Source organism: Mixophyes fleayi, chromosome 8, assembly GCF_038048845.1.
Source record: "Mixophyes fleayi isolate aMixFle1 chromosome 8, aMixFle1.hap1, whole genome shotgun sequence".
Lineage (NCBI taxonomy): Eukaryota > Metazoa > Chordata > Amphibia > Anura > Limnodynastidae > Mixophyes > Mixophyes fleayi.
The window spans coordinates 75637878-75663858 of NC_134409.1; the positions used below are offsets into that span (position 1 = coordinate 75637878).

At 43.2% G+C, this 25981-nt stretch overlaps 1 protein-coding gene across 9 annotated transcripts in view; it reads left to right on the top strand.

The window, feature by feature from the left end:
* The window catches only part of SELL (selectin L), a 470693-nt gene that overhangs the window by 211221 nt on the left and 233491 nt on the right, over window positions 1–25981 (top strand). For all 9 annotated transcript variants that reach the window (XM_075182749.1, XM_075182751.1, XM_075182754.1 and 6 more), the window contains exon 4: window positions 11467–11574. In XM_075182749.1, the coding sequence (XP_075038850.1) occupies window positions 11467–11574 (108 nt within the window). The remainder of the gene's footprint in view (window positions 1–11466; window positions 11575–25981) is intronic.

Genomic DNA, 25981 nt, shown 5'->3' on the forward strand with positions numbered 1-25981 from the left:
TTCGCCCACAATAATAATTCACACGACTCTACCTCCATTTCTCCCTTTTTTGCTCTTCAGGGATTTCATCCTAAAGTTCCACCCTTCAAAGAGTTAACGGCTTCTGGGGTTCCTGCAGTGGATTCCCTTCTATCAGACTTCTCGTCTAGGTGGGATCTTATCAAACGCAAATTACTTCACACCTCTGCCATCAGTAAAAAAGCATTTGACAAAAGAAGAAAACCGTCTCCACTACTCACTCCTGGTGACAAAGTGTGGTTGTCTACAAGGAATCTTCGCCTGTTGGTTCCTTCTAGGAAATTCGCTCCCCGATTTATCGGTCCCTTCAAGATCATTGAGGTCATTAATCCGGTGGCCTTTAGATTAAAATTACCCCCTACCTTGAGGATTCCCAATGTCTTCCACATTTCCCTTCTCAAACCACTTGTTGTTAACAAATTCTTCTCTTCAAGAAGACCTCCTGCTGCTATTTCTGCACCAGATCAGGAATTTGAGGTGAAGGAGATTCTAGATTCTCGGATTTCCAGAGGTTCCTTGCAGTTCCTGGTTGACTGGAAAGGTTACGGTCCTGAAGAGCGTTCTTGGATTCCTGCACGAGACCTTCATGCTCCGAGTTTGTTGAAGAAATTCCATACCAAGTTCCCTCTAAAGCCTTATAGGTTGTCCGGAGGCCACCCCTGAAGGGGGGGGTACTGTTAGGAACTTACCTTGTCCCCGTTCCGCTGCGCTGTCAGCGGGAGCTGACAGCGGTGTCCATGTCTTCAGCGCTGCTCCTGTTAGCGCTGCCGCACTTCCTGCTTCTCTCTGCTGCTGATCATGTGACTCCTGGGCGGGGAATTCAAACTCCTATATCTTCCCTGCTCTGACACGCTGCCTGTGTCAGAGCAATGTGTTTCCTGTTCCTGGCTACAGTTCCTGTGTCCTGACTCCTGTGAGCCTGCTCCCTGTTAACCCCTCTATTCCTCCTACTCCTGTGTACCTACCTGGCTGTGTGACCGACTATTCTCTGGATCTCCCTCTGGCACCGTATACCTGATACCTCCTGTGTACCGACCCGGCTGTGTGACCGACTATTCTCTGGATCTCCCTCTGGCACCGTATACCTGATACCTCCTGTGTACCGACCCGGCTGTGTGACCGACTATTCTCTGGATCTCCCTCTGGCACCGTATACCTGATACATCCTGTGTACCGACCCGGCTGTGTTACCGACTATTCTCTGGATCCTGCCACGCACCCATTGCCTCCGTGCATCTACCGGTTATTGTTCCAGACCTACTACGCCTGGAATTCACGTAGGCTAATCTGGGGGCCGCGACCTGCGGTTCTTCGGCAGCTAAGCCCACACTACCTTGCGGTGGTTCTTGGTGAAGACCGGAAGGCCGTTAGACTCCGCGCCCTAGGTAAGCCTGTGCTAATACTGACTAAGGCATCAAGATCGTAACATGTTACTATTGACTTTGTTTCCTATTACCTGGATCTCTATAGTGACTTTGTATACTTCAAGCAGCGCTTGTCAGTTATTATTGTATTGTGGTTATCATCATGGGATCAAGCTCCTCGTGCCTCCCGTGTATCTTCTGTGTTCCATTCATCACCTCGTGCCCATCCTCACATATATATAGCAGTGGTACAACTTGCTGAACGCAGACCACTGACTTCTGTTTCCATTGGCACCTGTTACAAGTATCCTCTCACATAAGCAGTGGTACAACTTGCTGTACGCAGACCACTGACTTCCCCGTTACCTACTTGCACCTGGAATCCATCCCTTCACTATAGACAGTGGTACAACTTGCTATACGCAGACCACTGACTTCACTACCTCCTTTCTACTCCTGTACATTCCTTCTCACTATAGCAGTGGTACAACTTGCTGTACGCAGACCACTGACTCTTCTCACGTCTACTCGTCCATCTGGTTCCTCGTGTTAATTCATCCAAGTCATTACCAGTTGCTGCTAGTCATAGACTTTCCATCTGCTGATTCTCCTGTTCCGTTAGTCACCCTGCTACCAGAGGACCATAGTACCAGCTATATTACTCTGGTAAGAATATCATCTGGTGATATCCTGGGCAAAGACTCCTAGTGCCCGTGACACTGGGGCTCAGGACTTTGGGTGCCTTTCCTGACCATAAAGAGGAGTCTGGTATACTACCTCTTGACAACCTAGCAGTAACTAAGATCAGGGAGCATATGTCCCTCTTGTCCCAGGGCTTAGTACCCTCCTACTCTATCAGGAGCATATAGCTCCTTAACAAAAAAAGCCTAGCGCCCTTCTACTCTATCAGGAGCCTATAGCTCCTCTAACAACCAGGGCCTAGTGCCACTCCTACTCTATCAGGAGCCTAGCGCTTCTCCTAACAAGCTCGGGACCTTGTGCCCAACTCCAAGTAAAGGGCCTTGTGAACAAACACCAACTAAAGGGCCTTCTGGCGTAACTAATGGGCCTGGTGCCCCACTTTAACTAATGGGCCTGGTGCCCCACTAACTCCTATAAGGGGCCTGGTGCCCAACAAAATCTCACTACTGTGGCCACCCTATCTGCTGCTCGGGCCTAATGCCCATTTTGTGGCTCAGGTCTAGTGCCCAGCGTAGAAAGGGGAATAGATGCAAGTGTGGGTGGGGGCCTGCAAGAAGGGCAGCCTAGCAGGACCCTACCTGATCCCCAGTCTCTGCCGCCGTCCACTTTACCCGCCGTGGAGATCTTCACCCAGCCAGGCTCTTTTACGCTTGTCTCTAGCATCTTCTTGGTAGGATAGCTCTTGACCCTTAACCGTTTCCCTGCCACTGCTCACCACCACCGCCATCATCGTCTCTTTCCTCTTCTTTCTTCTGCGCTTGATGACAGCATCTGTTTCTTCTGTCCGGCATCTTCTTTCTTCTTCCTCCGGCGGAGCTTCTTTTCCGACGTCTTTTTTCTTTTTCTGCTCCCAGAGACTTGACATGATGCCATGTGATGTCACTGCTGCGTTGCGTGATGATGATCAGGCTCACCACTTAGCCATTTGAATTTTGGCGCCACAATTGGTGCCGCCGGAGAGAACCGACGTAACCCAAGGTACTCCCCTGAGGGACCTGTCCAGGCAAGTTTCCCACACTTGCATACTCTCAGTTCACTCCCCGTTCCGCCCGAAATTGTATGTAGTAAGGGTCCTTTACACACGAAGATGAATTGGATACACTTGCATTCTCTGACATATAGTTAGTTTCTGGGCATGCGCAGAGAAATTGAACCCAAAATCCAGCACATATTGGCATTTGCGTTTCTTGATGAATCAGGTTCACTGTGTATAAATTACTCTGCAGCAACCCCTAATGACAACCACCGATCATTTACACAAACATAGTAGATAGGAAATTTAGACTGCAGTTGGTTAATCCCATACTCTCCAGGGTACCAGCTGCATGGCTATATAAATGGATACAAACCAAAACCCCATTGTTGTCAGTGCTTATCTTACTATTGCAAATCAGTCTGTTTTTAGCAAAAATTTAAGTTTGGGATATTAATTAATATTTGATCAAGCTATTTAAGTTCATAAATCAATGCAAAATATCCTTATTTCATACACTAGCATCTCTATATCTCCAACTACCTTGAATTGCAATTAAAATCACATGTAACAATGGGCTAGTTTTAAACCACACCCAAATAACCATTAATAGTCTGGATGGACATCAGCTAAGACAATATTAGGCAATATGTGGAAAATAAATAACCCAGCCTTTGGTTATTCCAATCTGACATTAGATTTTAACATAGGCCAGGTTCCCCTGTTTCTTAAGTTGCAGTGGCCAGCAGTGTTTCCTATGGAAGTAATGGGACTGCAGCAATAGTATGCAGTCCCAGCACACTCATAGGATTTAAACTGTTTAATTAAATAAATAAATGAATACATAAATAAGTATCCTGCCTGTCTGTTTTAGGGGTGGCTTAAGTAAACTGCCTATGTGGTTAGTGGGGATGAGGCAGATAAATTACTCTCAGCCTAGTCTTTTTCAGGACTATTTTGCTTGTAATTTATATTGTAGTTGCAGGTTTGGTTTCACAAGTGATGTGGGAACTAAAAATTTATGGTCTGGTGAAAGAAGGTATTAAGTCACCTTAACCAGTCTGCGCCTCGTTTCTCAAAAACTGTGAACTATAAAAACACATACTTTTTTTACCCCTCTAGTTCCCCATATTAACCAGTCATATTTATACTTGTATATATACTATTTTGTACGAAGTTAAAATGTCTGCCAGCATGGCTTTCTTATCTTGCAGACTAGTCCATTGTCTCAGCCTAGGTCCATTGTCTCAGGACTGGTGGATTATTGTCCACCAGTCCTGTATGAATGTCAATCACATCAGGGGGTCTCTTATCTTTGCGTGTGTGTTTGTGTGTGCTAGCATTTGGAAAAGGTCCACAGATAGATCTAGATGATTAATTACAGAGGACTGAATTGTGTATTTAAATGTAATGTGTCTGGATTGGGACCTCACTTGTTTAAACAACTTCTGCCATATAGCCACAGAACAATACCTGTCCCTAATTAAATCAAGGGTGGCTCATCTGCTATCCCTTTGTCTGTATGTTTACCTGTGAAAAGATAAACACAGAAAAGATCCAATCAGGCAGGTCCTTAAACTCTTAAGGAGGTAAATTTTGCCTTTAAAAAACAGTTCCAGAGAACAGCAAATTGGCATTCACTACTCAGAGATAGCTGAAGTCAGGCAGCCGTTGAGATATCTCTGCCCCTCACAGAAAAAGGAATAATCGGTCCCTGGAGTACTGCCTTTGCCCTGATCTACCTCTCCAGGATTTGGGGAGTTGTGTGTCTGCCAAAAGCGGAGTGACAGTGACTCAGGGCCACTACATTTGCAGGTAGCCTTAAAGGAGAGATGGGGAGAAGCATGAATGGATAGACAGCAGTCCCTGAGAGTGACTAGGATACTGGTGAGGTGTTTTCATTATACCCTGTATGTTGTCTGTGCCAGACTGTAGGGTTTCAAGTTATTATTTAAATATGTTTATTGCTTTTTGGTGCTACTTTTTTGGTGCTACCAATATACTTATTTATTTTATTTTGGATATTTGCCTGGATGATTTTGAACCTTGGGTAGGTACCGGGTAGGCCAGCTGTGCAGCGCAAAAGGTTACGTTAAATCCAGTATCCTCACACATGGTATCAATGTAATTAGGAGATATCAGCTTTTTAAAAGTTAAGCCGGTGGTCGAAGTGGACATTTAGAAGTGGCGGTATGAAAATTTTAATGGGAATGTAAGTGAATGGAATTTATTAGTTTTTCAATCAAGGCAGTAGGAGAAGTTGCGGTATAGCATACCACCATATAAACCCTCAGTTCGACCACTGAGTTAAGCAGATTTTAAACACTTCATATGTGTTACCCATATACATTCATATTGTCTTACATCATGAATGTAAAATTATGAATATGACACAATTTTTTTTGGGGGGGGGGTTTAAGTATTGTCATTTAAACCCTAATTTTACCTGAACATGTATTTGTGCGTGACCCAAAATAAAATTAAAATTTCAACTGCCCTCTGAGGTTCAAGTGCTTTGGCAGAACAAAAGATGCAACTAAAGTTAAAGCAGGAAATCCTTTCTCTTGCTCCAGTGTGACTTGTTCTGTGTTCTGTGCTATCAAAGTAGGATGTAGTTGAAATGTCTACATTCATAATGTCGACATTCAAAGTGTCTACACCATATTGTTGACAGTGATAATGTTTACACTGTTATACCTACAAGCTCTCTACATGTTCTTAATGTCTGCACATTTATAATGTCCATATGTAATTAGACATTAGACACAATGTCATAATGTGTACAGGGTTGTAATCAATGTCGACATTCAAAATGTTGACATAAATAAATAAATGTAAGCAAAAAGACAATAAATTATAAAAGAACGGTGTCGCAATTCCCATCCCAACAGCTTAACCAACGCTAGTGCTGCAGACCTAGGCTGGAACTAGCAACATTGGGGTGACAAAAAGCGTGGGGTCCCCCCGAATTTAGTATTACCAGCACTAGGCATGGCACTATAGCATGCATGGCCGGATTAAGGGGGTTGCACAGGCAGCACGTGCCCCGGGCCCCCCTCTCTCTGAGGGCCCCCCGCCGCCTGGGAGGAGCAAAGCGCAGTAGCTAGAAGTCGACGATGTCAAAATGTACACTGCTGGCAAAGAGTTTGTCCATCTGGAGGTGCGAGCCTGTGTTAGGGAGGGAGGGGGTCTTGACACTTACTGATAAGAGGAAGCCTTAGCATTGTAATAGGAGATGTCTAACTGTCGTAAATGCTGTACACTGATCTAATAAACCAGCACGGCTGCTTTGCAGAGCTGACTCCCAGGGTAAGGAGGAGGGGTGAGAGAGCTGCCCAGCATTTGTCCGGTTCAATATACAAGTAAGGAGAGTGTACAGCATAGGAAGGCAACAGAGCCAAGTCCAGGGGAGGCTTAAGTCTGTCAATGACAGCCTGAGAGAGAGAGGGGTTATTTGCTGCTCAGTGGTGCCTATGGTGATGCTTGTTATGACCAGTGGTTTCACAATCTGGCTCAGCAAGGCACCCTGCACCCCGAGGACGCTAGATTTCAGCAATTTGTCAGTGGCATTCATACAACAAACTCGTGCAGCCAGTATACTGGGGGGACAGTCAGACACTGAAAGCAGAGAACCCTTAGAGTGGATAGTCAGGGGTACAGTAGTCCAGTGGTTCCCAAACTTTCTAAGTTCAAGGCACCCTTAGGGTCACCATAATTATTCCAAGGCTCCCCTAAGCAAAAATACTTACCAGGTAGTCCCGTTTTTTAAGTAGTTGGGTCAAAATGACTTAAGATGTATTTAGACCCCTTCACCATCACATTGTGCCTCTGTATCATTGCGCCCCTTCGCCATCTCACACCCTGTGTCCCCCCCTTCAGCGTCTCACTCTGCCCCCCTCCTACAGCGTCACACTCTGCCCCCCCCTCCTTCAGCGTCTCATTCTGCCCCCCCTCCTTCAGCGTCTCTCTCTCTCTGTCCCCATCCTTCAGCGTTTCTCTCTCACTGTCCCCCTCCTTCAGAGTCTCTCTATCTGTCCCCCTCCCTCAGAGTCTCTCTCTCTCTCTGTCCCCCTCCTTCAGAGTCTTTCTCTCTCTCTCTGTCCCCCTCCTTCAGAGTCTCTCTCTCTCTTTGTCCCCCTCCTTCAGAGTATCTCTCTCTCTCTTTGTCCCCCTCCTTCAGAGTCTCTCTCTCTGTCCCCCTCCTTCAGAGTCTCTCTCTTTGTCCCCCTCCTTCAGAGTCTCTCTCTCTGTTCCCCTCCTTCAGAGTCTCTCTCTCTCTCTGTCCCCCTCCTTCAGAGTCTCTGTCTCTCTCTCTGTCGCCCTCCTTCAGAGTCTCTCTCTCTCACTCTGTCCCCCTCTTTCAGAGTCTCTCTCTCTTTCTCTCTGTCCCCCTCCTTCAGAGTCTCTCTCTCTCTCTCTATCTGTGTCCCCCTCCTTCAGAGTCTCTCTCTCTCTCTCTGTCCCACTCCTTCAGAGTCTCTCTCTCTCTCTCTCTCTCTCTCTCTTTGTCCCCCTCCTTCAGAGTCTCTCTCTCTCTCTCTGTCCCCCTCCTTCAGAGTCTCTCTCTCTCTGCCCCCCTCCTTCAGAGTCTCTCTCTCTCTCTGTCCCCCTTCTTCAGAGTCCCTCTCTCTCTCTCTGTCCCCCTCCTTCAGAGTCTCTCTCTCTCTCTCTGTCCCCCTCCTTCAGAATATCTCTCTCTCTGTGTCCCCCTCCTTCAGAGTCTCTCTTTGTCCCCCTCCTTCAGAGTCTCTCTCTCTCTGTCCCCATCCTTCAGACTCTTTCTCTCTCTCTTGTCCCCCTCCTTCAGAGTCTCTCTCTCTCTTTGTCCCCCTCCTTCAGAGTCTCTCTCTCTGTCCCCCTCCTTCAGAGCCTTTCTCTCTCTGTCCCCCTCCTTCAGAGTCTCTAAATAATTACCAGGTAGTCCCGTTTTTTAAGTAGTTGGGTCAAAATGACTTAAGATGTATTTAGACCCCTTCACCATCACATTGTGCCTCTGTATCATTGCGCCCCTTCGCCATCTCACACCCTGTGTCCCCCCCTTCAGCGTCTCACTCTGCCCCCCTCCTACAGCATCACACTCTGCCCCCCCCTCCTTCAGCGTCTCATTCTGCCCCCCCTCCTTCAGCGTCTCTCTCTCTCTGTCCCCATCCTTCAGCGTTTCTCTCTCACTGTCCCCCTCCTTCAGAGTCTCTCTATCTGTCCCCCTCCCTCAGAGTCTCTCTCTCTCTCTGTCCCCCTCCTTCAGAGTCTTTCTCTCTCTCTCTGTCCCCCTCCTTCAGAGTCTCTCTCTCTCTTTGTCCCCCTCCTTCAGAGTATCTCTCTCTCTCTTTGTCCCCCTCCTTCAGAGTCTCTCTCTCTGTCCCCCTCCTTCAGAGTCTCTCTCTTTGTCCCCCTCCTTCAGAGTCTCTCTCTCTGTTCCCCTCCTTCAGAGTCTCTCTCTCTCTCTGTCCCCCTCCTTCAGAGTCTCTGTCTCTCTCTCTGTCGCCCTCCTTCAGAGTCTCTCTCTCTCACTCTGTCCCCCTCTTTCAGAGTCTCTCTCTCTTTCTCTCTGTCCCCCTCCTTCAGAGTCTCTCTCTCTCTCTCTATCTGTGTCCCCCTCCTTCAGAGTCTCTCTCTCTCTCTCTGTCCCACTCCTTCAGAGTCTCTCTCTCTCTCTCTCTCTCTCTCTCTCTCTCTCTTTGTCCCCCTCCTTCAGAGTCTCTCTCTCTCTCTGTCCCCCTCCTTCAGAGTCTCTCTCTCTCTGCCCCGCTCCTTCAGAGTCTCTCTCTCTCTCTGTCCCCCTTCTTCAGAGTCCCTCTCTCTCTCTCTGTCCCCCTCCTTCAGAGTCTCTCTCTCTCTCTCTGTCCCCCTCCTTCAGAATATCTCTCTCTCTGTGTCCCCCTCCTTCAGAGTCTCTCTTTGTCCCCCTCCTTCAGAGTCTCTCTCTCTCTGTCCCCATCCTTCAGACTCTTTCTCTCTCTCTTGTCCCCCTCCTTCAGAGTCTCTCTCTCTCTTTGTCCCCCTCCTTCAGAGTCTCTCTCTCTGTCCCCCTCCTTCAGAGTGTCTCTCTCTCTCTGTCCCCCTCCTTCAGACTCTCTCTCTCTTTCTCTCTGTCCCCCTCCTTCAGAGTCTCTCTCTCTCTGTCCCCCTCCTTCAGAGTGTCTCTCTCTCTCTCTCTGTCCCCCTCCTTCAGAGTCTCTCTCTCTCTGTGTCCCCCCTCTCTCTTGTTAGTTTTTTATTTATTTTTTTAGAGGGTGATCAAGGCACCCTTGTGACAGCGCCGCGGCACCCCAGGGAGCCACGACACACACTTTGGGAACCTCCGCAGTAGTCTGTTCTCCCCATGATACGCAGGACTGAGCACCTCCTTCCGGGATGCAGCTTAAATACAGATGCAGATAAATGTTAGGTTTAAGCACCAGGCACTGGCTCGGCTCAGGAGCCTCGAATATGCACTTCTTAGTCACATCAGGATGCTCACTGTGGTAGAGGTTGATCTCTTTGTACGGGTATCTCTACAGTGCCCTTATTGCCACCACCAATGCATGGCTATCATGAACTAGGAAACCCTGATATTCCTGCCACCCTTGGTACCAGGTGTCACCAGTTGCTAGAGACACCACCTCATACATGTCAACATTCATCTCCTTGTCTGAGAGAGAGAGAGATGTTTTGGGACTATTTATTTATTTTTCAATGTGGGTCTAAGTTTGGGGAGAAGGAGGGTAAATTTATTAAATGTGAATATGAAATATTAATTGTCAGTAATGGTGTGAAATGGGTTTATTTGTTACATGTGAATGCTATTAATTTATTGCTGGGCTGTTTTGTTGAGGGGGGGAATACGTTTTTTAATTAAATTTGTATACTATTAATTTTATTTACTTTTATATTCAAGCCTATTTGCATGGAGGGAGGCCTACTAACAGTGATGCACACAGTATTGTCTGTGTATTTGTCTAAAATTATAGCCATAGTACACTTTAGGGCCCCCCCCTGTCTAAAGTGCCCCAGGCCCCCCAGAGCCTTAATCCAGCTCTGATAGCTGGAATCCCGCAGCGTGGGGTCCCCCTGTCATAATGTCAAATCAGGCTGGTCGGTACAGGGCTGGATTTCCTACGGAGATCGGGTCTACAAAAGAAAATGCAGGCCTCTCCCATCTAGGTGTGACCAGTCCTGTGCTGATAGCACTAGTGCTCATTCCACACTCATGGGGCTGTGGGGTAATATTAATTGGTTAAATGTATAAATTCATTTTGTCCATGGTGCATAACAGGTCTCAGCATGCCCAGGCTGTCATTAAGTGTTTGGGCATGCTGACTCATGTAGTACTACAAGCGCCAGCATAACCATGGCAGCTAGGGCATACTGGCACTTGGAGAACCACAAGTGCTGGCATGCCCTGGCACGCAGGGCAAGCTGGAACCTGTAGTGCACCATGGAAAAATGTAAATAAAACACAGACACAAGTATAAAAATGATTTTAGTTGAAATAAAAACACCCAAAAACATAGCTCATTCACCATCTTTATTTCCCACCTAGATCCATGCTCTTTATCTGTAATATATGCAGGGATCCATGGATTGGCAAAATAATAAACACTCATACACGATGCAATACTAGCTCCTAAGAGCTCCCCGCGCAAATTTGCTCTTAGCAGTGGTTCAGCTATATATATATAACATGGAGGATTTCCCATGACTTGAACTCAGGGCATAAACCCTAGTTTGGCAGCAATGGGGTTGGTTAAGCTGTTTGGGGGAAAGGGGCAAGCTTTTTTTTTCAACATTTATTGCCATTTTTTTACACTTATTGACATTTTTTTTTCTATTTATTAATGTAAACATTTAGAATGTTGATATTACAACCCAGTAGACATTATGACAATGTGTACACATTTTACATGTTGACATTTTGAATGTGTAGACATTATGTATGTTGCCATTTTGTTGGTCAACATTATAACAATGTAAACATTTTCACTATCAACATTATGGTGTAGACATTTAGAATGTTGACATTATGAATGTAGACATTTCATACCCAACCCATCAAAACCCCTCCCCTGTTGAACTTATCATTTTCATGACCAGCAGTGAGAATCTATGGGCTACAGCACAATTTTGCACATTACACTTTATCATTAAAGGAGGGGTTGTTGGATCAGACAGCAAAATAGTTAAAGGCCAAGTAGCCAAAACGTTGTGTGCTTGTGCTCATGGATGCTTGTGTGTGTGTGTGTGTGTGTGTGTGTGTGTGTGTGTGTGTGTGTATGTATGTATGTATGTATGTATGTATGTATGTATGTGTGTGTGTGTGTGTGTGTGTGTGTGTGTGTGTGTGTGTGTGTCTGTGTGTGTGCACATGCAGGGTTAAGCATTAGATGAGGAAAAAGCTTATTCTGTTTATCTTTTTTTGTTGTTTCATAGCATCATGCAAAAAACTATCATGCAGTGGTCATGGGGAATGCATTGAGACAATCAACAATCACACATGCGTTTGTGATGGAGGATTCTATGGATCTCAGTGTGAACACGGTGAGGCTTTCCTTATCATTAATTGCCTTTTTATCCTGTACAGCTATGTAAAGACTGTAATGATGACACACATAGAATCAATGTGCATGTATAATCAGGCATAGGTACTTGTCAGATCGGAAAATGTTGGATACAGGAGCAGGTGAGGTTTTGTAACTGATAAGGTCTTGTAAATCCCAATAGAAGAAAGACATCTTATAAGATTAAATATAACAATTCTCATAACAGGACAAGATTCATCTCTCATATGAGAGAAAGGTGAACTGTAGACATATGTTGGCTCGCCTTAACTACTTACGTTAAATTTTAGTTTACCAGCTAAAGATCTGGAGTAAATGTATCAAGCTGAGAGTTTTCCAGCGGATTTGAAAAGTGGAGATGTTGTCTATAGCAACCAATCCGATTCTAGCTATCATCTTGTAGAATGTACTAAATAAATGATAGCTAGAATCTGATTGGTTTTTCAAACCCGCCGAAAAACTCTCAGCTTGAGACAATTACCCCCTGGTGTGCAAAATAAAAATATTTATCCATGAAGCATGGCCTTACCTGAAATGCCTGAATTTTTGAAAAAGCTTCTTTTTTCTAAATTGTTGATGATAACCTGTCATGCACCAGACCGCAGATCACTTGGTCAGGGCCCAGCGCATTTACCTGTGTGCCCCCGTTGTCCTCCTTCTTTCCGGCACTGAGTGCCGCATCTTGCTCATGGAGACCGCCATCTTGGACTTGAGTCTGCGCATGCAGTCTTTTATTAATTTTGCCCACCAGCAATTGGCTAATTAATAAAATCTTCCAGATTAAGACAGCGCCCTTCCAATGGTGCAAAGTCGCTCTGCCTGATCAGAAGTGGTTCCTTGTGGCTCCATATATCCTATGCCTGCAGACTAATGCTACCACCTGGTATCCAGCACCAAGCTTCCCAGCTCACCTGGACCTCCGTGTTACCTATGCCTTCAGGTTATTGCTACCATTTGATATCCAGCTCACATGCTTCCCAGCTTTTCTTGGAAATCCGGACAACTCCTGCTGCAGATTATTGCTATTGCTTGGTATACAGCTCATAAGCTTCCCAGCTTTACTTGGACATCCAGACAATTTCTGCCTGTAGTTTATTGCTACCACCTGTATCCAGCTTTAACTGGTCATACGGGCAACCTCTGCCTGCAGATTATCTCGATTGCTTCTAGATTCCCTCATTATCTCCAACTGGTCTTGCTTGGTACCCACTCGGAGAACAGCCAGAAATAGCTTTGGCCAAACCTCTTTGTGGGGGTCCCCAGTGAACATCTTCACCCCAGTAGACTCCACGCCTCCCAGTAGGCTAGAGTTAAACTAAGCAGACCACAAGGACTTGAGAGAAACCCTGAATTGTGACATAACCCTTTATATAAAGTTGTATTCACTGATGTGTAGTGATCCTTCAACATATAAAGAACAATTTGTGGATTTAGCATAAAACACTACTAGTCCACCTACAACTTTGTATATTCTGAAAAGATCTGTGCACAAAGTGTATTTACATTATATCTCTTGAATAATGATCTGTCAGTTACACCTTTACACTCATGAATCCTCTTTGTTTGCGCACTAACCTCCTAAATAACATTATTTAACATTTTTCTCAATTTATGAGTGTGAAAAAATGCAGGCTGAAATTGCTTGATGTGTTTATCCTTTTTAGCGACATGCACCTATATCTATGGGTTGCACCTATTTGTACAGGTATACAAAAGGATTAGCTTGTCAGGATGATAGTGACTTTAAGAGAGCAAATATTTGCTCCTTCTTATGGTACAGTGTTCTTTGTTGAATTCAATCTGTTTTAAACATTTACCTAAGCTGGGTACACACTAAAGAATTGTTCAGACCCACATGCTATCTCAAACGATTATGCCTACGACTGAAGGTCCGATCAGTTTGACGATTTATGCATACACACTGACACGATTTACCTTCAGATCTGTGCTCTTCATCTGGTCCTTTGTCTGGTCCTCTAGTCCGGAGAATGACAGCACAATATTCATTCATTCACTACTGTCACATTGTCACACTGATTAAAACTGTCTTGTTATAGCTATCCCCATGTCCTAATGAATTTCGTTAGCTTCTGTGACTCTGAAACGAAATATATTGTCTCAGAACGAACAAATGAATTATTCCTTCTACAGCACTCTCTACGTTTATTCACTCTGACATTCAGTACTAACATTGGCTGTAAAGAGCCCAACTCTGTAAACTCGTCTGCATGAGTGCATACACACTACATGATCGTTAGGTGATTGATCGGAAAAAATTGAACGTCCAACCAAATGAGGCGATAATCGTCTATTTGGGCAGACTTTGGACCATCGTGTCACTACACACACTGACCCGACTTTCGAACGAGCTGTCGTATGTCGGCTGGTTGAGCCGATTATTGGACAAAAACCCTATAGTGTGTACCCAGCTTTATTTTGTAAGTTTAAGAGAGATGTGCTTTCACTTTGCACTGGGACACATAACAGTCCATCCTCATTTCTATGTGAATATGTTCTTTTACACTCAATAGCATAACCATAGCCTTCCAGAAATAAAGCCAATACTTGGTAGTACTTAATAGTTGTTTGTTGCCATGGAGTCTTAGGTGAAGTTGATCTTTATGTCCTGATGTGGCTTATGGTTTATTTGTTTTTCTTTGGGTCGGATTTCTTTTTTTTACCTGGCCTTATTAAGGTTTGTCACAAAAATATATTTTGGGAGCCAGTGTTGGTGGATGAATACAGGAGCAGGATGGTCAAATTAATAATTAATACAAACATATAATTGTAATAGAAGAATTATTTATGCAAATGACTCAATAGTTTATAAAAAAATAAATAAAGATGTACTGAAAAATAAAAGCTGAAAAAAAAAGTTAAGAATTTAAGGATTTAATAATATAAAGAATAGAAATAACAAATCTTAATAGGTGATGAATGGAGGAATAATATAAGAGTTGAAGAGTGGGATATATCAAACTGCAGTTGCAATTGCGCGGTTTGCAAACTGTCATAAAATGGATGCATAGAGCACAATACGTACATAATTTTATATGTACTATATGTTTTAGAGGTATAGTGCTACCTTTTTGCGTATTTGGCTGCACAGAAAGTGGAGCGCCATACTAAATGGTTTAATTTTTGTTTATTTTCCATCACATGGATGCAGTTTCCTGGCCCAAGTTGCAGCACATGAGTTGTGGAGTTTGCCATCTCCTAAAGCAGTGAAATATCCAGTTTTACTTTGCAGTTTGCATATGTGGAAGGCCTGGCAAGATGGACGGTTCTGGCTTTACAGGTTTGACAGGTGTCATTCGGCCAGGCTAACTTGTCTTGTGAAAATAAAAATAATGGAGTTTAAAAAAAGTGCCCTCTCCCTTACTGTTACTAAAGAGCCCAGCTCGTTTAGCATTAGTCATCAGAGGGGAACCGGAGAAAATGTGTTGGGGCTACCTCATCTAGAGAGTACTGGCCTATTGCTGATTAGCACTGGGTTATATTTCGTACTCCTGGCCATTCGGTAGCAGAAAATTAAAAAATTTAAAAATTAAGCTGAGCTCAGCCAATCACTGATGCTCTCAGCCTTTCACAGAACACTATGTATAACTGGCAGAGCGGTGTATGGGACCGCACCTCATTGGCTACCATGGGAGGGCTGGCAAACTTTAGCCCGGGGGGGAAGCACACAGCACTGGCCCATAAGTAACGGCCTATCCTTAAAGGGTGGTTTTTGGTACAATATATATTTATCTATAAAAAAGAGGGTATTTTAGTGTTGCTTAATCCATATATATATATTTTATGCCTAGGTGTAGAGCTGGATTAAGGCTCTGGTGGCACTGAGCACTTTAGACAGGGTAACCCCCAATGATGTAGCATAGTTATCATTTTAGGGAAATAAATAGGCAATACTGTGTGCACTACTGTTAGGTGCACACAGTTCTGCCTTCACGGACAGTAAATGTTGAAGCGGGGCATACCTCCCAACTGTCCTAAGCAAAACAGTCACCCAAATTTGGGACTGTCCCACCAGACTCAGGACAGTTGGCAGACTGTCCTGCTCTTTCCTACCTGTTCTTGTCACTTTCACCACCTGTGGCTACTAATGTGTTTAGATCAGTTGCTGCTTGTCTGAATCCTGGAATGTTGGATGCCCTATTTGGAAAAAAAAATGGGTACATGAAATTTAGAAAACTCCAAACAGTCCTGGTATTAAATCAATAGCACCCACATTTTATAATTAGGCCTCCCTCCAGTCACAATATTAAAATATCAATATTCCCATTTGCTAAATAGATCTCTTTCGCTCCAACCAACTCTGACATTAGATAGCAAACACATTTAATATATAAACCTATTTCCCTCCCTCCAAACAACCCCACCAATAAATTAAATTGCCCCCCACTACCCCAAAAACAAAATAGCACTCATCAAATAAATAGCCCCCACTGGCACTCCACCATTAAATAGCCTACCTCCCACACTAAATTAAGACCCCCCCTTCCCTCACACATTATATTGACATGCTCCACACACACACACACTTTACTGACATCTCACACACACTCTACTGACATCTCACACACACTTTACTGACATCTCACACACACTCTACTGACATCTCACACCAGGGCCGGACTGGACATCTGGCTCTTCTGGCAAATGCCAGAAGGGCCGATGGCCAGATGGGCCGGTTGCTAACTAGCCGGCCCCACTGCTCAGCGCACAGACTGTCATGCCGGAATTCCTGCATGACAGTCTGTGCGCTGAGAAATGGGGCCGACTCTACACTTACTTCCTGGTGGCCACGCGTCCTCTTCTCCCCTCCTCTTCTATGAATGGATCTGGCGATGTCACATGGGACGCGCACCACGTGATAGGTGCCGTCCCATGTGATAGGAGAGACTGCACAGCGCGCCACGGAGCGCACAAGGTAAGGAGGGAGGGAGGCGGTAGTTTATGTGCCAGGGTATGTAAAGTATATGGGTGCCAGGGTATGTAAAGTATGTGGGTGCCAGGGTATGTAAAGTATGTGGGTGCCAGGGTATGTAAAGTATGTGGGTGCCAGGGTATGTAAAGTATGTGGGTGCCTGAGTATGTAAAGTATGTGGGTGCCAGGGTATGTAAAGTATGTGGGTGCCAGGGTATGTAAAGTATGTGGGTGCCAGGGTATCTATAGTATGTGTGTGACAGTGTATCTATAGTATGTGTGTGACAGGGTATGATTATAGAGTGTATGTGTGTGACAGTGTAACTATAGTATGTTTTGTGTGTGACAGGGTATGAGTATTGTATGTGTGTGGGGGCCGGCGTATGACCATAATGTGTGTGTGTGTGGGGGTCGGTGTATGACCATAATGTATGTGTGTGTGGGGGCCGGTATATGACCATAATGTATGTGTGTGTGTGTGTGGGGGCCGGCGTATGACTATAATGTGTGGGGGGGGCGGTGTATGACTATAATGTGTGGATGGGGGGGTCTTAATATAATGTGGGAGGTAGGCTCGTTAATCTAATGGAGAATTGCAGGTAGGGGCTATTCAATTTGTGGGGGGATGGAGGGGCAATTTAATAGTGGGGCCTATCAATTTAAGATGGGGTGATTGGATTTTTAATTTACTGCTGGGGTGGTTTGGGAGCTATTAATTGAATGTGGGGCTGTGTGTGGAAAATGAGGTCTATTTATTAAATGTGATTGTGAGTTATTTAATGCCTGGGGTGGTTGTGGGAAATGGATATATTTATTAAACTTAAATGCTATTTCATTTCTTGCTGGGGTTGTTTGGAGAGAGGAAAATATTTTTATTTATTAAATGGGAATGCTATTTAATGTCAGGGCTAGTTGGAGGGAAATAGATGTATTTATCAAATGTGAATACTAGTATTTTAATGAGTGGCTGCAGTGAGGCCTAATTTTAAAACGCGGATGCTATATTGATTTAATACCAGGGCTAAATTTCATGTACTCATTTTTTTCTCCAAATAGGGCATCCAACATTCCAGGATCCAGATGAGCAGCAACTGATCTAAAGACACCAGCAGCCACAAGTGGTGACCATGACAAGACAGGTAGGAGAGACCAGGACAGTCTGCCAACTGTTTTGAATTTGGTGGGTGACTGACCCACTTAGTCAGGATTTGGTCTGACAGTTGGGAGATATGTCCTGCTTCACACTGTACTGCTTGTTAAGGCAGAACTGCGTGCACCTAACAGTAGTGCACACAGTATTGCCTGTGTATTTGTCAAAAATTTGTCTAATAGCCAAATTACATTATAGGAGCCCCCTTGACTTAAGTGCACGGGCCTCCCGAGCCTTAATCCAGTTCTGGTCAGCAGGAGGAATCTGTGCTCCCAGTTCCGCCCAGGACACAGCCTGCAGAGCAAGCCGAGGAACTCTAAGTCTCATGAGATTTATTAATCTTGTGAGACTAAGAGCTTCCCTGCTCACTCTACAGGAATCTCAGCAGCATCAGAAGCATAGATAAGTACAGTGGGCTGGGGGTGTCATAATGTATCTGGGGAGGTGGCGTAATGTGGATGGGGAGGGTCTGATAAATGTAATGTTTTATTATAATGTATGTATCAACGCATTTTGACCACACCCCCAACATAATGTAGCTACGCCCTTGGCGGCACCGCCACTGCGCTGCAGCACACATTTTTTTCCTGCTTATCAACAGAGGTGGGCCTGCGTGCTTTAAATGCCAGGGCTGATTTTTAGTCCCAGTCCGGCCCTGTCTCACACACACTTTACTGACATCTCACACACACATTATACTGACATGCTGCCCATCCTTCCAGTCTCATGCCTAAACTCCCACCGGTCGGCTACCTCTCTTTCTCATCCCTTCTTCCCTTCTCCCCCTTCCTCGACTCCGTCTCCGTTTCTCCCGTCTCTCCGTCTCATCCATGTGTCTGTCTGTCTTCCCCTCCCTTTAGATTGTTCGCTCCTTTGAGCAGGGCTCTCCTACCTTCTGTTTCCATCACTTTTAACTGCGCTCTCCAGCTACTCAGCTCACCTCCTCTCAGTCCCTCTGCCCTCTGTCTCCTCTCGCTTCTCTCCGCTCCCCTCAGTGACTCTCAACCTGTCATCCGTGCCAACCCTCTTGGGCCATAGTTACCTGCCTATACTCACTTTTCCCCTCCCTCCCTCTCTTTCATGCTGTGCCTGAGCCCCCAGAGTTATAGTGTTTACTGTTACTTGTACTGTGCTGTTTCACCTTGTACTGTGCCATTGTTTGTCCTTGTATGGCGCTACGGATACTTTGTGGCGCCCTATAAATAAAAATTATTAATAATAATAATAAAATCACACACACTTTACTGACATGCTGCCCATCACACACACTTTACTGACATGTTGCCCATCACATACACACATTTAACTGACATGCTGCCCATCACACACACACATTGTACTGACAAGCTGCCCATCACACACACACACACACACATTATACTAACATGCTGCCCATCACACACACACATTTTACTGACATGCTGCCCATCACACACACACACATTTTACTGACATGCTGCCCATCACTTACCTTATTAATCCGCGCGCTGCTACTCACACATGGGACGGAACCTGTCACATGGTGCGCCTCCCATGTGACACCGGGGCTCTGAGAGAGAGGGGAGGGAGGAAGAGCACAGGGACGGAGGGGGGACTGATCGGAAGGATCTGCAGCCAATTATAGTAGGTGGCTGGTCACGGAGGAGGGGCCAGCCATCAAGCAATAGAGACTTGGGCTGTTCATTGAACTTGCCCAAAATAGACTTCTTCTGTCCGTCCCGGGGGGCATGCCCCCTGCCCCCCGGCCCAGCCCACCCTTGTTGGCTACCCAGCTATTAGGGAGCTATGCTCACTTAATATAGTGTCAATTTTATTGCACACTTCATTCACGCCATGGATTTCTTTTTTAATTTTAGTACTTATTTTTTATTAAATACAGATGAGGCACTGCAAAACCTTAAAGCAATTTAAGAGAAAAAGACAAAATAAATCACCTAGTGCTGTCCACGCTCTGACTCCAAAAATGAACACCCTCAGCCAATTTATGCAATCAATAAAAGAGAATGTACAGTATTTTAATGTATAAAGGCATAAAAAGGAGCGCAAATAGCTGCGGATATGACAAACAAGGGAGAGAAAAACATAGGTCAAAAGTGGCAATGTTTACACTCCTTTGCAATTGTGAGCAGTCCAGCACGTGTGTCTAGTAAACGTCTCCCTAAACCTCTCTACCGCTTACCCTACCTCTCGATGTCTCCGTGAGGCCTGGAGGTGATGTGTCCAGGTTGGTCCTCTGGAGCTTGACAGCGCACACGTCTCCTGTATGTTTCCGACGATGTTTTTGCAGCTTCTCTCGGCGGTGGTTCCTGTTACTATGATGTGCTTGATAGGTCAAAAAGATGCAGTCAGTTCAACGCGTTTCATCCACTGGGTAGTTTGTCACGAATACTGCTGCATTGTTAGAAGGGCTTTTTATTCATTCTTCTTAATTGTTTAATTGCTTGATTAAAATAACTATTAAACATGAGGAGATAAAATGGTAATGTTGTCATATATCTGACACAAACCACTGAAAAGTGAAAATTATAGTTATAAAAAAGAGGAAAGAAAGATAAAAAAGAAGGAAAAAACTAAAAGTCATAAACTAAAAAAAATCAAAAAACACCACTTCGTTGAATGAAATGTAAACTTATTCAGTATATCAATCTAAAAGGGTTGCAATACTAAACCCATAAATTATTATAGGAATTGGCTAAGCTCAAAATCCAGATTTAGACTGTGTGGAGCGCACGTTTTCATATGAAATATCTATCTGGATTCAGACCTAGCAATTTTTTGTATGTAATCCCCTCCTCTCCAATCTGGTCTAATATATTCCACTCCCATGAATTTAAGACCTCTGCAAAAATGGTCTGATACGCTGTGCGTTTTGAGTCCTCTTTATATATTATAAATATGCTCAGATATTCTTTGTTTCAATTTCCATTTAGTCATCCCTACTTATTGGAGGTCACAGGGGCACTCCAATACATAGATTACCCCTTCAGTGTTGCATGTTATATGTGTTTTGACTGGAAAACAATGTGAATTACTATTGGATGTCACCTCTTTTATATGTTTTGTGGTCTTAATGCCAAGATGTTTACAGGCATTACAATTCCAACAAAAGAAAAATCCTTTGGAGGAAAGAGTGTCATTATTTCCCAAGATGGGTGGAATACAACTGGTAGTAAGAATGGATTTTAGATTGCTCGTTTTTTTATAGACTATTCTTGGTCTGTCTGAGATGATTTTATTGCAGTCCTCATCCATCTTCAACACATGCCAGTGTTTTTGAATGATGGATTTGAAAACACCTATGTTACTATTGCATTGAGTAATTATCCTAACTTCCTCAACATCAGAGGAGATTTTATCTTTGCATTAAAATAAAGTGTGCCTATCAATGGTTTTGACTTCATCCAGAGCTCTTGTGACTTTGTTGGCATCATAATTTTCTTCAAGAAATTTCATCTGGAGTACCTCACTCTGTTGGTTAAAAATCTCCATATCAGAACAATTCCGTTTAATGCGTCTAAATTGACTACCTAGAATGTTATAAATCCATCTTCCCAAATGGTTACTCGATGGAGGTACAAATTTGTCACAATCCACCTCCTTATGGAAGGTCTTGGTTTTAATTTCCTCATTCTCTATATAAATAGTCAAAAAAGACACCTGTTGTTGGCTTTTTTCCATCGTAAACTCCATATTAAGTTGGTTCCTATTGATGTATTTAAATAAATTCTTCCAAAATAGATACTTCTCCCTCCCAAATAAAGAAAAGATTGTCTATGTATCTTTTCCAAACTATGAGATGTTGCTGGTATGGATTGTTCTCCCAGATACAATCATCCTCCCATTTGGCTACGAATAAGTTTGCGTAGCTGGGCGCAAAACGTGTGCCCACAGCGGTGCCTTTTACTTGATTATAAAAGGATCCATTGTACCAAAAATAATTGTGTTCTAGTATGAATTCTTTGCCACTCATAATGAAATTCACTTGAGCTGTTTCTAATGCTGATTGAGAACACAAATAATAATAGGTATGTTCACATCCCTCTGCATGCCTAATGCAGGTGTAAAGCAATTTAACATCGCATGTAACAAGGTGGTAGGAACTTTTCCATTTGATGCTATCCAAAATCCGCAAAATTGATGTTGTATCTTTAAGGTAACTACGCCGATTTTTGACCAAATCCTGTAAATAGTGATCAATGTAGCCTGATAGATTGACAGTAATACTATTAATGCCGGAAACAATAGGATGGCCTGGGGGCTAGGTCTTGTCTTTGTGTACTTTGGGAAGAAAATAGAAAACAGGGATTCTCGGATGTTCAATATAAATATAGGAATGTTCCTTTTTGTTAAATATTCCCAAATATAACCCTTCATCCAATAATTCCTTCAAGTTTGTTAGATATTGCAAGGTAGGGTCTCCATCAAGTTTTTTGTATGTGCCCTCATCTGACAGGAGTCTCTCACACTCCATAGAGTAGTTATTGACATCCATGACCACTATACCCCATCCCTTATCAACTGATTTAATGATTATACTTGTGTTCTTTTTAAGTTGTTCCATGGCTAGCCTTTCGCCCTGTGACAGATTTTGTTTAGACTTTATTTTATCTGGTAGTAATTCCAAATCCTTTTCTACCAGCTTCTGGAATGTGTCTATACAGGAGCCTTTCACAAATTATGGATAGAATTTACTGTTTGGTTTGAGGTCTGTATGTTGATACCCAGAGACTCCTTTAGCCTGTGGACATTCTTGAGGCTGTCTCACAAAGTATTTTTTGAGGCATAGCTTTCTCACAAATTTGTGTAGATCGAGATACATCTCAAATTTATTAGGTTGTGAATGTGGTGCGAATTTAAGACCTTTTTGCAACAATGATGTCTGATCTTCAGTGAGGGTGTGTTGACTAAGATTAAATATGGAATTTTTCTCTTCCATCGCAGAATTACCAGATTTCTTTAGTTTCTGGTGTTTTCCACCTCATGTGCCTCTCTGTTTCTTTCTTTTTACTTGGGGGGTGGGATTTGCTGCGGAGTTGGTTACCACATCCTCTGTACCAAACAGAAGGCCACATTGATGTTTTCAAGAGAGAGAGAGCGTTTATCTTTAACATTTTATTGTATTTTAATATATACATATTTATACTTATTTATATATGCATACATATGCATATATACATATTTAAAACATATTCATATAATATAAAAAATACTCTATTAAATGGCCATACTCCAGTACAATATATAGTACTAGTTAAAAGTAGAGATGCTCACTAACCCCCATCCTTGCGTGTTTTGGTTTTGGTATTGTTTTGCTATATTTTATGGGGGGGGGCTAAAGTAACATAATTTAGGTATTATTTTGTACCTACATTATTATTAACCTCATTAACAATAATTTCCAGTCATTTCCATTCAATTTTGACCATCTCACAGGTCACAATATGCTTTTCCTACACTTTAAGCCAAATACTGCATATCTGGCTGGATGGTAAGCGACAGAGCAATGACTCAAACACACGGCAGTTCCTACCACATCTAGGAAACATGCAACTAGCGCTTCACGTGTTTCTTGGATAAGTGAGGTAATTCTACAGGTAATACATGGCAACGATCGATCGCTCCACCTGTTTCTTGGATAAGTGAGGTAATTTTACAGCTAATATATGGCAATGAGTGCTCCACCTGTTTCTTGGATAAGTTAAGTAATTCTACAGCTAATAAATGTCAACAAGCGCTGACCTCCAGGGATGTGTGCTTTTATCAGATTCACACCAATCCAGGGTGCCAGACAACGCACTAAAAAGACCTATTGAAATCCAAAGTAAAAAGCCAGTTCATCCGTGAGCTTAGAATCAGCCCCAATGAACTGCTTTAAGGATGCTATTAATCAAAATGACCACCCTACACTTATAGTGAAAGTTACAAAAAAGCAGCCTGCAAAGACTTTACGATAAATAAAAATAACCAAAGCACCTTTTCTCTTTGGGTGTATATTACACCCTACACTTTTAGTGAAAGTTACTAAAAAGCAGTCTGCAAATCCTTTACGATAAATAAAACTGACCAAAGCACCTTTTCTCTTTCGGTGTATATTACACCCTACACTTATAGTGAAAATTACAAAAAAGCAGCCTGCAAAGACTTTACGATAAATAAAACTGACCAAAGCACTTTTTCTCTTTGTGTGTATATTACACCCTACACTTATTATTGCAAATTCTGGAAAATACAGTTTAATCCCTGCTAGCACCTCCCTAAACAAGCTATCAATGGCCTAAAGACATCTTAGACCAACAGTGCTGTGAAGTGAATTCTACACTGTCAAGATGATGTTCATCTTCAGCATCATCCTCACTCTTATCTGTGTGTACATCATCATCACAGACTATTAATTAATCTCTGCTGGAATCTGCCATTAGAGAAGTGTCAGTACTTGGATGAATTTGCCGGTAAAGGTCTTCCTCGTGAAAGATGTAGTTCATTTTGATGAACATCATCTTTTCCACATTTTTAGGAAGTAACCTCCTACGTCGATCACTGACAAGGTTCCCTGCTGTGCTGAATACTCTTTCTGAGTACACACTGGACGGTGGGCAGCTTAGGTGTTGCAAAGCAAGTTTCTACATGGGTTTCCAAATGGCTTGTTTTTCCTCCCAGTATGGAAAGGGACTGTCTGACATTTTGATTTCAATTAACTCTTGAAAATAATCCTCCACCATCCTTTGCAGAAAATTCAGCTTTTTTATAAGGGGGTATTTGAGACCCCAAACACTTTGTAGTGTAAATTCAGAAAAATACAGTGCTATATTCGGATTTCAGCAGTCAGCAAATACAGCTTTTTTATAAGGGGGTATATGAAACCCCAAACACTTTGTAGTGCAAATTCAGATATATACAGTGTTATCTTACAATTTCAGCAGTCAGCAAATACAGGTTTTTTGGACGGGGGGATATGACACCCCAAACACTTTGTAGTGCAAATTCAGATATATACTTTGCTGATATATTACTGTTTCAGCAGTCAGCAAATAGTTTTTTTTAGAAGGGGAGAATATGATACCCCAAACACTTTGTAGTGTAAATTAGGAAAAATGCTTCCTCTATACTCCTCTATTCCTGCTCTATTTCTGTGACCTAACCCTTCTCTGTCCCTCTCTCAAATATCGCTAGATCGCCGTAGAGGCGGCTATTTATTAAATTTTATTAAAATTTATTTAATTTTTATTCTAAAACTCGCGAGATCCGAGATCCGACGACATCACAATGACGTTTTGCCTCGTTTTTGAATCTGAATAGGCGCGATAGTACCGAGCCGATTCGGCTTGGTACTCGGATTCCCAAAGTTTGGGCATGTTCGGTTTAAAGGAAACCGAGCCCGCCCATCTCTAGTTAACATCCCATCAAAATAAGAGTAAGATCATGGGACCATAGTTTTGAGCATTCATTTTTGTTTCATTAAAGTTATCGACATCAAGAATGGCATGGCATCTTGACACTGACTTTGTAGCCGTTGACATGATATTACCTCTGTCCTATTCGCTATTTCTATTGTTTTCTCTGTGATGGGCAATTTGCTGAGGAGTCATATTTGCATAGCGATGACGATCACGTTCACGTTCTCTTTGGTGCAGTTGCTTAAATTTATTAGTATATTCCTAATAATTTAACATTAAGTGCAAATAAACCGAATGGATAGAAAATCGAGTGAATTTGGAATAGCAAAGCTCGTTATAAATGGTTACTGCCACACAAAAAACTTAAATAAACCAACCAAATAAGCCCAAAAAATTAGGGAAATCAAGTTAGTAGGAATAGTCCAGTACAGGAGAGAGTCACTTGCAAACATTTTACCAAATTAGTTTGTGTGTTTTGTGTGTTTAATTATAAAGGAGATGAGCAGTGTTAGCCATATTATAAGGGCACAGTCGTGCCCTTATATTAAGGTTACATTTAAGGGCTGAGGAGTGCCTTTGAGGGTTTAAAATTTTGAGAAAGTTATAGTTTTTTACAATTTGGTCAAATATGCCCCATTTTAAAGATAGGGGATTTCATAACATTGCACATGTCAGTTAGAGGTTTGTGCTGGGTGTACTCAGACTGGCTTCACTTGAGAGCACAAACATGGCTGATCTCTGGCTAAGGGATTTTCATCTCTGAGCTGAAGAAATTACCCACACTTTCTAGACACAGCGGGGCTTGTTAGTGTTTTGGTGATATGGGAGGGGCACCCTGTAGTACTATTAGCCCAGGCACTGCTCTCAATTGAGAGTTCAATCTCTCCCTGAGACAGCTGTTAGTGAATCTGTG